This window comes from Podarcis liolepis (genome assembly GCF_965112155.1).
Source record: "Podarcis liolepis genome assembly, chromosome: 16".
In the NCBI taxonomy this organism is placed as follows: Eukaryota; Metazoa; Chordata; class Lepidosauria; order Squamata; family Lacertidae; genus Podarcis; species Podarcis liolepis.
In genome coordinates, this window is record NC_139567.1 from 37,813,345 (window position 1) to 37,828,803 (window position 15,459).

Below are 15,459 nucleotides of genomic sequence, written 5' to 3' on the forward strand. Positions count from 1 at the left end.
CAACTTATGAAACTGTCTTCCCTGCTGACCAACCAATGCCAAAGTTGATTATTGATTTAGCCAACATAGGACAGCCTTACGGCTGGCTGCCTTCTGGCGACACAGATTTAGATAAAGCATGCAGGTGTGTATACAAACATTTTGCACAAGACTATTGATGGTTACTCCAAGCACTTGGGATGGAGTTCTAAACAAATCTTTTATTTCCTGAATGTAGGTTCAGGCATGGGTGATGAGCAGTCAGATAACATATTTACATTCCAAGGAATACTTGAAATTCCAGTGGACATTTCTGTTTACATTCACTAAAGACTTCAAACTTATTCACAGGAGACTGAGAGTGGCAAACATTTTTGAGATGTGTGCCCTACTAGAAGTTCTGCTCTGGCAAGAATTTCCTCATATAACCAGGCAGCCAAGCGACCAGTAATTTCCTTGGAATTAAAAGACAGGGGAATAATTAACAGAAGAGCCATCTAATCCTCCATTCTCCTTTTCACAGTAGTAAATAAGATGTGTCAATGAAGCTCAAAGTAGAACCTAAAGGCAACAGCCCCCCCAAAAAACCCCCAATTGATATTCAGCATTTGGGGGAAGAGCTAAAGCTCAGTGGTAGACCCTGAGCTTTGCATGCAGAAGGCCCCAGGTTCAGTCTCCAGGTAGAGATGGGTATTTTCCTTGTTTGAAATCCTGTAGAGACACCTGCCAGTCAGTGCAGACAGAGCTGAATGTACTAAGCATATGACTCTGTATAAGGCAGCTTCCTATGTCCCTAGAAGCATACTACCTCTGAATGTGAACATGCCATTTGCTCTTCCAAAAAATTTTTGAGCTCTGCTGGAAACCTTTTTATGCTACCAAGCTTACATAGGCAATTAACAACAACAGCAACTCCAGTAATAGTTAGCTGATCTCCATTTTTAACCATTTTTTACATGGTTTTTATTGCATATATGTTTGGTTGCACTTTAAAACACAAGTAGTTTCCAAAATAAATAAACACTTCCCATGGTGAAGCCCTCTTCAGTTAGTTGCCATCACCACATCTTGTAAAAGGAAGAAGGGCGCCCTTTTCTTCATGATGAATCTACTGCCCATCAATTTCACTGCTAGTCGACCTGGGTGCAAATCCCCACTTGGCCACAAAGCACTCACTGGGTGACCTTGGACCAGCCACACTCCCACTCAGCCTAACCTACCTCACAGGGTTGTTGTGAGGATTATATGGGGGCGTACACCACTTTGGAGCTCCTTGGAGATAGAAAAAATGTGGGATATAATGATGCAATCAGCAAATGAATGAACGAGAGCAGAAATGTGTGTAGCAGAGGTGAGGGCGTGAACTTACGCTCTAATCTCATCCTCCTTGTACAGGATGGGGGGGACCACATCTTGGATCTTGCCATATTGCGGACGAAGTTCCCGATAGAGAGGCTCCCTCAGCGGAGGAAAAGCGACGTAAACATCAAACCAGATGGGTTTCTTGGCTTCAGGAATGACCCCTGAACGTAGCAGGTCCCGTGTGCTGCAGTATTTTTAAAAGGGAATATACAGAGAGGGAGAGAGAAAGAAAGAAAGAAAATGACATCAGCAAAAAAACAAGCTTAGGGTGTCCTCAGTCTAAGATAGGGCAAGGAAGAAATGGGGGGGGGGTGAATCTGTAGCACTCCAGATTTCTATTTGACTCCAACTCCCATCAGCCCCAGCTAGTATGACCATGGTGAGGGATGATGGGAGCTGTGGTCCAGCAACATCTGAAGGGCGCGCGGGTTCCCCCCCCACACACACACACACCTGAGCTACAAAAACATTTGTTTCCAACCAAAAGGGCCCTTCTTGCGTTCTCTTATGACACCTCGCTTCGAGCCCAGGGCCCAAAGGTTCATCGAGACTTCCACACTCTTCCTTACCCGCTACACCAGCCGCCCCGAGTCCGCAACCTCGACAGTCCCTCCTCACCATCCCATACCCCCGAATTGCTAAATGGAGGACCCGCAAAGCTTGCCTCACCGGCTGAAGACGCTGCCAAACTTCTCCAACCTACTTCCCGCCATAACGCCTTCGGGCCTTCGCTAGGCCTCTCTTAGCAACCCGGAGCAGGCCCTAGCAACCCGCAGCACCCGGAACCGGAAACGCAAAACCTCGCGAGACGCCTGCCGGACGCGAGCGCCTCACAGCCTTGTGATGAACAGTTGCAAACAGAAGCTGGAGAAGTATGGATGAGCGAAGGCAGGCAGAAACAATCGATGAAAGAGCGGGGCTGACTGAAGAGGGCGCTGCCTGCCTTCTGTATGATAGGGGGGGGGGACTGTTTTCCTTTGATCTCTGCCCTAGAACCCATTTGCAATATTATGGCTCAGCCATAGAATATGCAACTGGTAATGCAGTGACTATCATTAATAATAATTCCATGCATGTTTACTGGGAAGTTGGCTTACTCTCATGTAGCAGTTTGTAGGCTTGCAACCTTAATAGTAAAGGAGCGTGAAATTGCTTCCCCCATTCGGAGTAGAATTTAGTTCGACCTAAGAAACTGCATATGTGCTGTAAAAGGCACTTCCCAAACACACCATTTCTCCAAATGGAATCGGAGACAGGACAACCATATATCAAAGAATATTGCATTTTTAATATTTTGTTGGAAGCTGTCCAGAGTGGCTGAGGAAACCCAGCCAGATGGGCGGAGGTATAAATAATAAATTATTGTTATAAATTATTATTATATATAAAAAAGAACCAAAGTAAATTCGCGTCAAACCCCCTATGGGATACCTATCAACATTCAAAGTCCATTAAAAAGCAGCTCAATAGCAAGACGACCCTTGTGGTCCCTTCCAATTCTACCATCCACCTGAACCACAGCGCCAGGCAGCCTGGCTTTGCGGTGTGTGCAGGGGACCGGGGTCCTGGTTATCTTCTCTTTGGAGTGGAAGCTGCACAATGGAGCACTGCCCCACCAACCTCACCCTTTCTTACATGCAACCAGACCAGGGGCTTCCTCCTTCTTAGCCTCGGGGTTGCCTCTTTTGGAGCTTGGGAGGGAGGAGGTGGGTGGGCCAAACTGGCTTTAGTTGGCTCTGCCTGTCTTTGGCTCTGTCTCCGCCCACTGTGGGGCTCCCTGCCTTCCGCCCCTCCAGCCCCACCGGGCACCAGCCCACTCGGCAGTGGCGTAGCGTGGGAGGTGCAGGGGGGGCTGGCCGCACCGGGCGCAACATATGAGGGGGGCGCTCGCACTCGCAGCTCTCTGCCCCTACCTGGCTCACTCACTCTCTCTCACTGCAGTGCTGGCTGTGCGAATCCGAGCCGCTGGGTCGCCACCCACTGTGGAGGGGGTGGGTGCCAGGCGTGCGGTGCGGAGAGCGAGGGACTATCTGGGGGAGGGACAGTGCAGCGGCTGCCCAGCGCAGCACTGAGCGCGGGAGAGAAACACACCAGACCAGACCAGGCAGCAGCAAGAAGAAGCTGGCAGCGGCAGGTATGGGGTTAGGGGGCGCAAATTACTTGCCTTGCCCCGGGTGCTGACAACCCACGCTACGCCGCTGCCACGTGGTCTCTCCCTCTCCTTCGTTTCACACTCATGATCGCGAAGGGGAACGTGAACTGGTTCTACGGGGACAGAAGGCATTTCAGCTGCTTATTAGTCCCAGAGCGCGACAGTGAGAGGGAACAGCGATGCTGGCAAATGCCACTCTTCTTCCCATTAGGAAAGAAACACATCTGAGTAAAGGAGGAGGAGGAGGACAGACGCTCGGTGTGCCTTGCAACTTAACACAAATTAAAGTCCTTAAGCTCAGACCATATGGCCGAGCGTAGAGTCCAGATGGCTCCCAAACCTGAAAGGCTTGATGAGGCTTCTGTCAGCTTTGTTTCCCCGCATAAACATAAATAGATGTGCACTTTGTGGCAATTATCTCGTAATAGGAAGACATTGTTACGGATGTCAAGGAAGGATGGGACTTCCCCCCCCCTTCTCTGCTTGACTTGTTGAGCACTTTTGCTAAAGACGGGCGTCAATTGCTTTAAAAACAGTTGCTTAGTGAGCATTGCTGGCTTTTGATGGCTGCTGGTTGCTGACTCCCAGATACAACTCCACCTGCTTGAATTGAAGATTGGTGTGTGTTAGGTGGGTGGAGGGGAGAGTTTCACAGCTGGAATGCAGCCAGTGAGAGAGAAAGGAAGATTGAAGTTGTGGCTAGGGGCAGAGAAGGACCTCTGTACAGTATGGGACATTCCAGCCACAGGAAAGTCAGAGGTTGCTGTATTTTTTAAAATCACTATTAAATTGCCTTATGATCCGAAGATCACAGGGTAGTTTATAATATGAACAAACAAACAAACACCGCCCTCTCTATCCAGTCAAGCAGAAGGCATTATCCTATGCCGAGGACAACATTTCAGCTAGGCAAAAACATTTTAGAAGAGCACAGTGCCAGCCTGGTCAGGATTTATTGAATCGTGATTAAATTGCTATATATTTTAGGACACACTGTGTTTTGGTTGTTGCAATCCGTGATTAAACTGTATACCCCTTTGGAAACTTGTATTGTACTGAAAAACACACTTTAATAGATCACCATATATTAGCCTCACCTCTGGGTGACATACGCCATGCTTTAGAGCAAGGAAGGGAAACTCTGCAAATCTCTTCTTGTAAGTAGTGGTAGGTAGGGCCAGAGGCAAAAGTGGGCAGGGCAACAAAGGTAAATGTTATCTTTGTACTGTAGGCTAGTTTCTACACACACTTGCACACAGCCCTTTGTCCTCCATCCAGGCAAGCAAAAGGCATGCTCAGAGTTCAAGGACACATTCCAGCCAGGCAAAAACACTCAAGGAAGGTGTGAGACAAGGGTGGCAAGGGAAGTTCTGAGGGCCATGTAGAGAATCCCAGTGGGGCACATATAGCCACCAGGCCTGGGGTTACCTCAACAGGCTGAAAGCATGGCTGGAAAAGGAGGTGTCCACCAAAATGACTATTATTGTTTTATTCTGGTTTTTATTGTTCATTATCGTACCCTTTTTCCAATGAGCTCCTCCCACCCCATTTTATCCTCATGACAGGTAGGCTAGCAAATGTCCCAGGGTCATGCAGCTTCATGACTGAGCGGGGAACTGAACATTAGATCTCCCAAGCCTTGAATCATGTTTCTTCCCTTTACTCATTTGTTGCTCTAGGTTTTGGTTTGTTTGCCTTTGTAATTAAAAGCAGGGAATTGCTTTCGAAAGCATCGCAAAATTACTCTGGGGGTGGGCAGCAAGTTTGTGACCTTACAGGTCCTAGCCAATCAGTGCTATGCAGAGTAGGGTTATGCAACTAACTAGGCTTTCCCAAGCCTAGTTCTGGTGAGGAAAGATTTCCTCTGAGCACAGCACAGGAAGTTTAGCTTGGCATCGTTTTACACACCCTAGGAAGGCTTGAGGCCTAGTCTTCGGGGTCTCTGTGCATGTTTTCCTGAAGGCTTACCAGCACTTCCGAGATTTGTCCACCAGATGTCACCAGATGTAACACTTCACATCATATTCGTTGTATTCTCACCCACTCCCAATCATCCCCTTTGATTAATGCACTGGAACACCTACACCAAGGTTACTGGAACAAGCAGTCTTCTCATACCTCCAGTATTTCCAGGAAACGTCTATGAGAGACATCCTAAGAATACCAGTAAGCCAGATTTAGGTTCCTACTGTTCTAATTACAGACCAGCCGCTGCAAAGCCCACATTCTGTATCTAAAAAGGATGTCGGTCTCCCTTCTTCTAAACCCAACATTTGGGATGCAGGAGGTAGGCTTGACCTTTGAATCTGTTCTTGCACCATATTCTAAATGAGTAGTCTAAGTTAGGGAGTCATAGAACGGTAGAGTCTGAAGGGACCACAAGGGTCATCCAGTCCAACCCCCTGCAATACAGGGTTTTTTTGCCCAACACGGGGCTCAAACCCACAACCCTGAGATTAAGTGTCTCACGCTCTACCAACTGAGCTATTGTCCTTGCTTTTTGCACTTCTTTTAAATGTTTGTGTTTTAGCAAGTTGCCTCAAGTTCCCCTTTCTGAAAACAAATAAGCAAACCACAGTGGAGCTTCACAAAGCCAAAAGCATTACGAGAGTACAACATGACTTTATTATATGAATTACTATTAAACATCTTTAAGAGAGAGAAAAAAATCATGTATGGAAATAAATTCTAAAATAGCAACACTCACAAACGTCACAGAAGTCTCTTCTTCTTTTTGTTGGTTTGTCTCCTTTTTTTAAAAAAAAAACCTCTCCCCCCTCCCCTTTTTAAAGAAAGGAATACAAACATTACCAAGGACAGGACATTGTTTGGTGCTCAGAGAAATACAGCTTGGTTTAGGAGCCCAACTTGGCGGCCTCTAAAATGCATTTACATTAGATTCTTTAAAAATGACACCCTTGCCCTCATTCCCCTGGGCTATATGCTCCATGGGCTCAGTTGGTCCAAATGTCCAGAGGCTGCTAAAGGAAATGTCTGAAGTGTTTCAACCCACCTGCACAAATACAAAACCATTGCTTTGGCCATTCCCCAATTGCTTTCCAAACCTAGTAACGACATAGGGAACTTTCTTGCACGGAATCCATCCTCAATCCACCTGGCTTAGTATTGGCTACACGAACTGGCAGCAGCTTCTCCGGGGTTTTTCGTTGGGAGTCCTCAGCCCTACCTGGAGATGTCAGGGATTGAACATGGGACCTTCTGCATGCAAGGCAAGTGTTCCATCACTGAGCTACAGCCCTTCCCAAACTTCTGTATCTCATGTAGCCTACATTCTTCAGTGTGCGAGGCTTAAAAGGATGTCAGTGATGCTACCTGAAGAAGTGGAGGGCCCGGGTTCTAATCCTGATCCATTGGGCATTGGGGTGTGTGCGTGCTTTTATTTATATGGGAGCCTCTTTTGGAAACAGGTGCTCCCTTCCATCCATGAAACTCCCAGAAAATATTGAAGGAGCAAATCCCTTATTGCTCTTGCCTGGCCAATCCAGGAAACCACCTTCTCTTTAAGAGACCTATCCCAGCTACCAAGGAGGACTCAACTACGCTTCTCCCACCCACATTCCTGGCCCCATTGCCCACCTGGTCTTCTCACCTGCACAGAGCCACAGTTGCATCCAGACCGCCAATATTCTGCAGGAATGTATTCAAGCTTGTACCAGAAGCGTAGAGTTGTGCAACTGCAGTGGATCAGAGCGCTCTGTTCGCTCGAGTGCAACAAACCCACTTTTTGAAAGATCAGACTTTTTTTGCGGTTAAGGTTGTGATGGGGAAACGGTGGGACAAACAGATGCTTAGCGGGGAAGATGTTAAACACGCTGCGTGAGCAAATTGAGACAAATGCTTGTCATAAACAAACAAATGAGAATGGGTGTTCAGTAAAGGCTAAGTGTAGTCTAACCTCTGCATAAGCTTTATTGCAAGCAAATCAGTATGATTGCTCAATAAACGGGTCATCTGGAGCGGGTGTGCCCTTTCAGGCTGCAGTACTGTTGAACAGCCAGGAGGGGTCTCCAAAAAAGAACTTTCCCCAGCCTCTAAGCTGGGCATGGGGAACCTTTGGCCCTCCAGTTGTTGCTGAACCGCAACTCCCATCAGCCCCAGAAACATGGGCAATGGCCAGGGGTGATAGGAGTTGCAGTTCAGCAGCATCTGGGAAGGCACAGGTTCCCCGCACCTGCTTGAAACAACCCAGGCTTCATTAGTGTAGACTCACAAGGATTGCAGGGTTTCATGGGAGCTGAACAAATGTACCCAAGATTCTCATTTGTATGCTGAAACTATCAGTCAATCACAGCAAGGGGCAGCCAGCACTTGTTTTAAAACAGAACAGAAGCGAGGAACCTTTTTCAACCCAAGAGCCGCATGTCCTCATTGGCAACCTTCCAGGGGCCACATGCCAGCAGTGGGCAGGGACCAGGGGCAAAAGTAGGTGGAGCAATGAGTATAGATTTTACCTTCATACAGGAGATTTCTACTCACCCCTCCTCTCCCTCTTCCATCCAGCCAAGCAAACACACCCAAGCAGGGTGTGAAGGAAGGCTGGTGAGGGGGTGTTGCCTGGAGAGAAGTCTCAAGGGCCAGGCAGAGAGAAGCGACCACATTGACCTGAGGTTTCAAATGTAAAAAATAAAATAAAGCAGGACAACAGGGAAGCAAAGAATTTGCAATGGCAGAAGGAACCGATTGAGCCGTGGCTCCAAGAAAGGAGTCCTGGTCAAGTCCTGGTCAAGCCAACGAGGGCAGGATAGAGAAGCAAAGCTTGCTAAGGAGCAAGAGCTGGAAGAACAACCTCCTGGCAGAAGTTGGGAAGGAACAGCAGCCAGAAGCCCCGAGGCAAAAACCACCCTCCTGCCTGAGAAGTATCCCTTTCCACCCTGCAAAAATTAAGAACTGACAACCCAGAGCCAAGGACATTTGTTGGGAACTTTGGCTGTGATACTTTGCAACAGCCCATTTTGGAGTAGTAATACAACAGGACCCTGGCCCGTTCCTCCTTTCCACCTGCAACCTTAGGGCCATAGAAAGCTGCTCCATATCAGGTCAGACTGTTGGTCCATGTAGCTCAGGATTGTCTCTCTCCAGGATTTCCAGGTTTCAAACAAGGGATATTCCCAGCCCTGCCTGGAAATGCCAGGAACTGAACCCGGGTCCTTTTGCCTGGAGATGCTCTGCTACTGAGCTATGCCCCTTCCTCACCTAGCTGCCAGCTAGAGCGTTAAAGGCACAGGAAGTCTGGCAGGGAGAAAATGCAGCAATTCCATGAATCCCGTATAGTCATTTCGCTCAAAACAGGTGGGGCCATTTCCCCACCTCTTGGGGAAAGCTGTCTGCATGGCTTTTTACACTGTTGGAGGCTAGAGGGATAAAGACACAAAAGGCAGCGTGTCCTGAGGAAGGGCAAGCACCCTTGACATGTCCTCTTCCCCATCACACTTCCTGCAAAGTTGCCTTCATGGTGGGGTGGAAGGCAGGGAGCCCAGCAGCAGGGGGCGCCAGAGCCAACGACAGGCAGAGCCAGCTAATTCTGGTTTTGCTCTTGTTCTCTCCTCCCTGCTGTTCTGTAAGGGGGCAACGCTACTGGCAGGCCAACCCCTCCCTGCCCCAAACAGGTTGTTCTTAAGAAAGCAGGCAGGTTGGGGGGGGGGCTGGCTGAAGACAGACTGAGGTTGGTGGGGCAATGCCCCATTCGCCCCTAAAGAAGCAGCCTCCATTGCCATGCAGAAAGATTTTTTCCCTGGCTTCTGTCTGCGTCACAAAAATAAAATGGAAAGTTTAAAAAGTTAAGCCACGAAGCAATGGAGCCTTCAAACTAGCGGATCCGATTCCAGAACTTGAGTCCTTTCCAAGCATTCAGATAGAGAGAGGGAGAGAGAGAAAGTCCAGCTATAGATGTCAAAAGAGGAACAGCCGGTGGCTTATTCAGCTAGGAACCCACGGGGAAGGGGGGGGAGGGAGAGAGGCTGGAAGGCTTTTCTACTTCTCTGGCTGTTTATTTCCAGTGGCCACCCTCCAGGTTTCTCCTTGGCAACTAGTGGATGCTTAGCCTCAAAGACGGCTTTGGGTGAGGGGGGTGGTCTTATCCTGAGGATCTCTCTCTCTTTCTCTCTGCTTACCCCAGTTCCCCTCCCCAAAAGGGAACCGTTTCTGCCTGGCAGCCCCTCAAGTTTGGGGATCTTTTTAAGCAATACTGCTTTCTCCCAACTCTCCCTGGAAACTTGGATCCCGTACAAAACAGCCCTGCGGAGAGAGTCCAAGAGGCTGAACTTTTGTCTAAGTTGCACTGACGTCACTTCTGTGCTGGAGAACATACAAACCTTCATTCAGGGTTTTGAGGGTTTGGGTTGTTGTTGTCCCCCCCCCCCTCTTAGAGCCCGGCTGGGCATTCTCCGCTGCTGGCACCGCTTTGGGTGGGTATTAAAAAACCACCAAAACAACTCAGATCTCTATGGTCAGTGTCACTTCTGAATGGCAGGACAAGTGTCTGTTTCAGATCAAACCTTGGCAGTCACAAGCAACAGGCATGGTGGGCCTGACAAAGGGTCATTTGCCATTAGGGCAAACGAGGCACTGCCCCCACTAAGTTCAGTCTGCCCTCTCTGTCTTCTGCCCCCACCCCCAGGCCCAGGGGACGCCAGCCAGACGCTGTATCAGAGGAACCAAAGACTTCTGTCCCAGCAGGACCCTCTTGTGAAGAGTCCCCTCACACATGGCCTTGTCATAAAGAACCAAGGTAGCATTCAAAAGCCTGTCCCTAAGTGGACAACTGTATGCTTCCTTCCTACTTATTGACTGGCTCCAGGCTTTCAAAGCATCACCTGAGCAACATGGGACAAAAACCACATGGCTTTCACAACCATCACATGAAGAATGCCTTATTCACAGAAACACATACAGAATACAACCCTTTACATCAATCCTATTTTCCAATCATAATTTTCAGCAATACAAGGAACACATAGTTAGGAGAGGGGCCACGCTGAAGCAATGGGATGAAAGTGGTTTCTAGCTGGAGGGACGGCGATTCCGAGGCCCACTTTTAAAATAATAATAAACAAGGACCAAGGGCAGGGGATTAATCCACTGTGAGGCATTTCTGGTTGTTAGTTGGAATCAGCAGAAACTCTCCCCCTTTTTTTTTTACGTGGAGAGAAGTTTATAACATCCTGACCATCCAATCTCTTGATTTGGGCTTATTTTCTGTTAGCAGCAATAACTATGTAATGATAATCATCAATGATACAATGAAATTCGGAGGCCATCCTGTGGCTGGAGAAAGGTCATCTGTTAGTTAAAGAGATATGGTTTAAAAACACCAGGCCAGAATCCACATTTGAACGGCATCTCTCCCCGCCCTTCGTTTAGACGTCTGAACCCTACAGTATAACAAAGAAAGAAAGGTCCTTGACCCATCCTTAAGATCTCGAAAATTCATTCTGCAGTTTGCAAAGATTTGACGTAGAAAAAAAAATCAGGTCAGCTGTAAAATCAGATCGCTGTTTCTTTCCTCCTTTTGGGCTGGTGATTCTTCAGATTGGAGGAGGAGGAAAAACCAACCGGTAACTGTTTTCGAACCCAGCTGCTAAGAAAGGACCAACCATGTGCCTGGCATTATAAAAAGCTTGGGCTTCGGGAAGCATCTGACAGCTCCAGGGGAGGACAAAAGCACCTGACCCCATCGTGCTTCTCTGACATCTTCTAATTCTCCCATTATTCACCTTTTCTTTAAATATATATATATTGGCCAGCTCAGGATCTAGAAGACAAAGGAGGGCAGATTTCAATGCTTAGTAAAATAGAGCTTAATAATAATAATAATAATAATAATAATAATAATAATAATAATAATTTATTATTTCTACCCCGCCCATCTGGCTGGGTTTCCCCAGCCACTCTGGGCAGCTTTCAACAGAACATTAAAAACAGAATAAAACTTCAAACTGCAGATGTTTTTTGTGCCACCCCAAAACCAGAATTGAAACCAGACTTGCTGTCCTTTAGCACCGTGCTATGACCAAGACAGCGGATTTTAGTGGCTCAAACTGGAAGGGTCAATAGAAAGAAAAAATAGAAAAAAAGAACACCCATTTTCTGGAAACATCTGAACCCAAGGCAAAAGTTCTGCATAGGAATCCAACGCAAAGTGCATATAACCTCAGTATTGTCTATCCTAGATTTGAGGAACCTTTGGCCAGGCATAGGCAAACCCAGCCCTCCAGATGTTTTGGGACTACAACTCCCATCATCCCTAGCTAACAGGACCAGTGGTCAGGGATGATGGGAGCTGTAGTTCCAAAACATCTGGAAGGCTGGTTTGAAGAAGCCTGCTTTTGGTCTTCCAGATGCTGTTGAACTACCTCCCATAATCTGACAGTCAAGGGTGATGGGTACTGTAGTTCAGCAACATCTGGTGGGCCAAAGCTTCTTCACACCTAGTCTACACTGAACACCTGTGGCTCTCCAGGGTTTTTGGACACTGAATCTTCCCCAGCTCTACGTGGAGATGCCAGGATTGAACCCAAGACCTTCCGCATACAAAGCAGATGCTCTACCACTAGCAACATCCCTCTCCCTAATCTCCAAATACTCTTCACCTTACTGTGCTTCTTTTGATGTTTCATCTTCCGTGTGTAGCTGTCGTCTTCTTGCTTGGCCTTCTTCATCTGAAAGGCAGAGGAAGGCAAGAGAATATGGAAACCTGCCAGTGAGAAGCAGCTCACTCTGAAGTTATGTGGTGAGCCAGTGTGGTGTAGTGGTTAAGAGCGGTAGTCTCGTAATCTGGGAAACCGGGTTCGTGTCTCCGCTCCTCCACATGCAGCTGCTGAGTGACCTTGGGCTAGTCACACTTCTTTGAAGTCTCTCAGCCCCACTCACCTCACAGAGTGTTTGTTGTGGGGGAGGAAGGGAAAGGAGAATGTTAGCCGCTTTGAGACTCCTTAAAGGGAGTGAAAGGCGGGATATCAAATCCAAACTCCTCTTCTTCTTCTTCTTATGTGGAGCTGCTGTCACATGAGCCCCACAGAATGAATGAGAGAGAGGGCACAGAATAAGCAGGGAGACCTCCACAGGTGAAGATATAGGGCAAGGTTTTTGAGCTATGCAGAAGTCTACACCAATGAAGGATCAGGCATCGTTATATACAGTTTGAAAGAGTCTTAAATGGGTGAATCAGTCCAAGCAGTAGCCTTATGAGCTGAGATCACAAGTAAATCAGCACACTGAGCTTAGCTGGGACCAACCCAAAGGTAGCACTCACGTTAGAAACAGGGCTCTCGCCTTACCGCATGAATGTCCTTCAACGTCATCAAGAAGATTAGCTGTCGAAGCTGCTGTTCCCATCCTGCACTTGCGATTAAGGAGGAAAAAAGAGGAAACCAATGGCATGTGGAGGGCATAATCTAAGCCAGGCCTCAGATGATCTGAGCTCCAGAACCAGGATTTCCATGGCTATGGCTCAGCCCCAGGAGAGTAGAAGACAAAGCTAGAGTTCCTCTGTGTGTGCACGCACACACGTGCAAGATTGTCTTTCACTCAGTGATCTGCAAACTCAACTGGGAATCCAAAGATTCCCAAGTCACACTGCATCATCATCACCTATTATATATTTTGGAAAGCTGTTTGTTCTCTCTGCACCTGACCACCTCTTTAAATACCGTAATCCTGAGATCAAGAAGCAGGTTCGCAACGACATATGCAGCAGGGATGAGGATGGGGACAAAACTAGAATGAGCAGGCCCTGCCTTCCCTTTCCTCGGCTCTGCTTACTGTTTGGTTTCCCTGCCATCAGCCCTACCATTGCCAGTGAACACCAACCACAGCTGGTGCTGATGGTGACATCAGCAAGAACAAGCAAAGAGTGTTGTAAATCTAGATCTATTACATTTTCAGCTGAGCTGCTGAAGTCTAAAACAGCACAGTGACTCGCAAGTTGGAGGAGGAGAAAGGAGTTCAACTCCCTGCTCAAGCACAAAGCTCACTGGTTGCTCTTGGGGTAGGCATGGACAGTGGAGAAAACCCAAAGGGAGGCCCCTCTTGACCCCTGGGCCATGCCACAAGGACCTTGAGTGCAGAAAGCCAGCTCTGTGCCAGCAACATAGCTTGGCTGGCATGGCCAACCTCACACTAGAATGCAAGGGGGGTGGGTTCTGAGGGTCACATGCACATCAAACATTTAAAGCATATTTTATGCACATGGTTTTCCCCAAAGAACCATGGGAACTGTAGCTGTGGGGGTAAAAGTACACTTTTCCAGGGTTCTTCGGGGAAAACCATGTACTTTAAATGTGCTCGGAACTGCAGGGAATTTAGCACCCTCAAAACACAATAGCAAGACTTCACGTGGAAGGATACACTTGATGCTTCAACAACTGTTTTCTTTTCGATTTCCTCATTTTGGTCTTCTCTGAGAAAGCCCTGGCAAGTTCAAAGAGCTTCTTGCGTGTAGCTGGAAGGGGTGTGTGGAAATAAAGGTTTGTTGTTTTTTTAAAAGAGAAAGAGGGTGTAACCATGCAGTTTCTCTAAGGATTGTTGAATCAAAGACCACTGGAAACCCTATTCGCTTTGGCTTTTGAAATTAGGGTTAGGGTTCTAGCCTTAAGGACTGGGAACCTGTTTAAAATAAAAGACGTGATCTTCTCGGGATACTGAATTCCGCACCCAGCTTTCTGCACATTGCAGAATGTATCCATATCCCCGACTACAGAATGAGAAGAATGAGGAGTCCCTGGTAAAGGCATACATCCCCCTGCACCACCCAGGGGCCAAATGTGGCAGGCCAGGAAAATGGATCAGAGCTGACTGTGCAGTCATCTCCATTCACCCCTCTGTGCTGGCAAAAGCTCCTGCCTGCATTGTATACTGCAAGGGTCACATGCACCCTCCCAAAAACTCCAGTCAGTTACAGGCAGGTATTAAGATTCCCATATACTATCAAAGTAATTCAATGGTCTAGCACAGCATTTACGATACATTCACTCATGCAGGCCGGTGGGGGAAATCCCACCGCAGCTCCAGATCCAACCATGCTGCCCACCATGACACAACTCACATTTCCCCATGTGTTTTAATTTGTCCCTGAATAAGGCATCATCGGAGACGGCACCACTGGAGCGAGCTACATCGTCTGGAAGGCAAAACAAACTCGGGATTAAAACACAACACTGAGGAAACAGAGGCGAATTTTCAACATGTGTTTTTTTAGTGTGCAGTCAAGACAAAATGCTAAAAGTCGGGGGTATTGTGGCTGGAAAGCCGATCGTGTGCATTTTGAAAAACGGAGAGGGGATTAAACATGTTAGGCATGTTGCCATTTATTATGATTCTCATTAAATTTCTACACTGCCCTTCATCCATGGATCACAGAGCGGTTTGCGATATAAAAACAAAAAAATACGTAACGTAGTAACAAAAAACAACACACACCCCCGGCACACACACAGTTTGAAAGGTCATATATTGTTTAATTAGCCAAAGGCCTGGGTGAAGAGGAATGTTTTTGCCTGGTGCCTAAAGATAGGTAATGAAGGCGCCAGGTGAACCTCCCTGGGGAGAGCATTCTACAAGCAGGGAGTCACCACAGAAAAGGCCCATTCTCATGTTGCCACCCTCATGTGGAGGAAGCACATGAAGAAGGGCCTCAGATGATTGCAGGGTCCAGGTTGGTTCATGTGGGGAGGCGTTCCCTGATTGCGGTCCTGAGCTGTTTAAGGTTTTATAGGTCAAAACCAGCACATAGAATTGGGCCTGGAAACTAACTGCCAGCCAATGAAGTTGGGCCAGGATTGGTGCTATATCTGCAATCGTCTTGCCCCAGTGAGCAGCCTGGCTGCTGAATGATAGGGGAGGAAACTATATTTGTCCATTTTTCTCCAGATCACGCAGTGCAGCATTTCCAGCCTCAAGGACTAGGAACTTAATAGTATATAAATAAAGAACCAGAGCGCGTCTCCTCG

At 47.6% G+C, this 15,459-nt stretch overlaps 2 protein-coding genes across 17 annotated transcripts in view; both read right to left on the reverse strand.

Moving 5' to 3' along the window:
- MRPS23 (mitochondrial ribosomal protein S23) overlaps positions 1 to 2,166 on the reverse strand; it is a 52,368-nt gene extending 50,202 nt beyond the window's left edge. The window contains exons 1-2 of the mRNA XM_083480161.1: positions 2,011 to 2,166; positions 1,349 to 1,525 (exon numbers count right to left, since the gene is read on the reverse strand). Coding sequence (XP_083336287.1) covers positions 1,349 to 1,525; positions 2,011 to 2,054 — 221 coding nt within the window. The 5' untranslated portion in view covers positions 2,055 to 2,166. The remainder of the gene's footprint in view (positions 1 to 1,348; positions 1,526 to 2,010) is intronic.
- Positions 2,167 to 10,367: 8,201 nt separating this feature from the next.
- CUEDC1 (CUE domain containing 1) overlaps positions 10,368 to 15,459 on the reverse strand; it is a 56,994-nt gene continuing 51,902 nt past the window's right edge. For 10 of the 16 annotated variants that reach the window (XM_083480094.1, XM_083480090.1, XM_083480087.1 and 7 more), the window contains 5 exons: positions 14,556 to 14,630; positions 13,859 to 13,952; positions 12,790 to 12,848; positions 12,108 to 12,171; positions 10,368 to 11,264 (listed from right to left, as the gene is read on the reverse strand). In XM_083480094.1, the coding sequence (XP_083336220.1) occupies positions 11,258 to 11,264; positions 12,108 to 12,171; positions 12,790 to 12,848; positions 13,859 to 13,952; positions 14,556 to 14,630 (299 nt within the window). In that variant the 3' untranslated portion in view covers positions 10,368 to 11,257. Of the gene's footprint in view, positions 11,265 to 12,102; positions 12,172 to 12,789; positions 12,849 to 13,858; positions 13,953 to 14,555; positions 14,631 to 15,459 lie in introns of all 16 variants that reach the window. The other 6 variants (XM_083480082.1, XM_083480086.1, XM_083480083.1 and 3 more) reach the window with 2 other exon arrangements.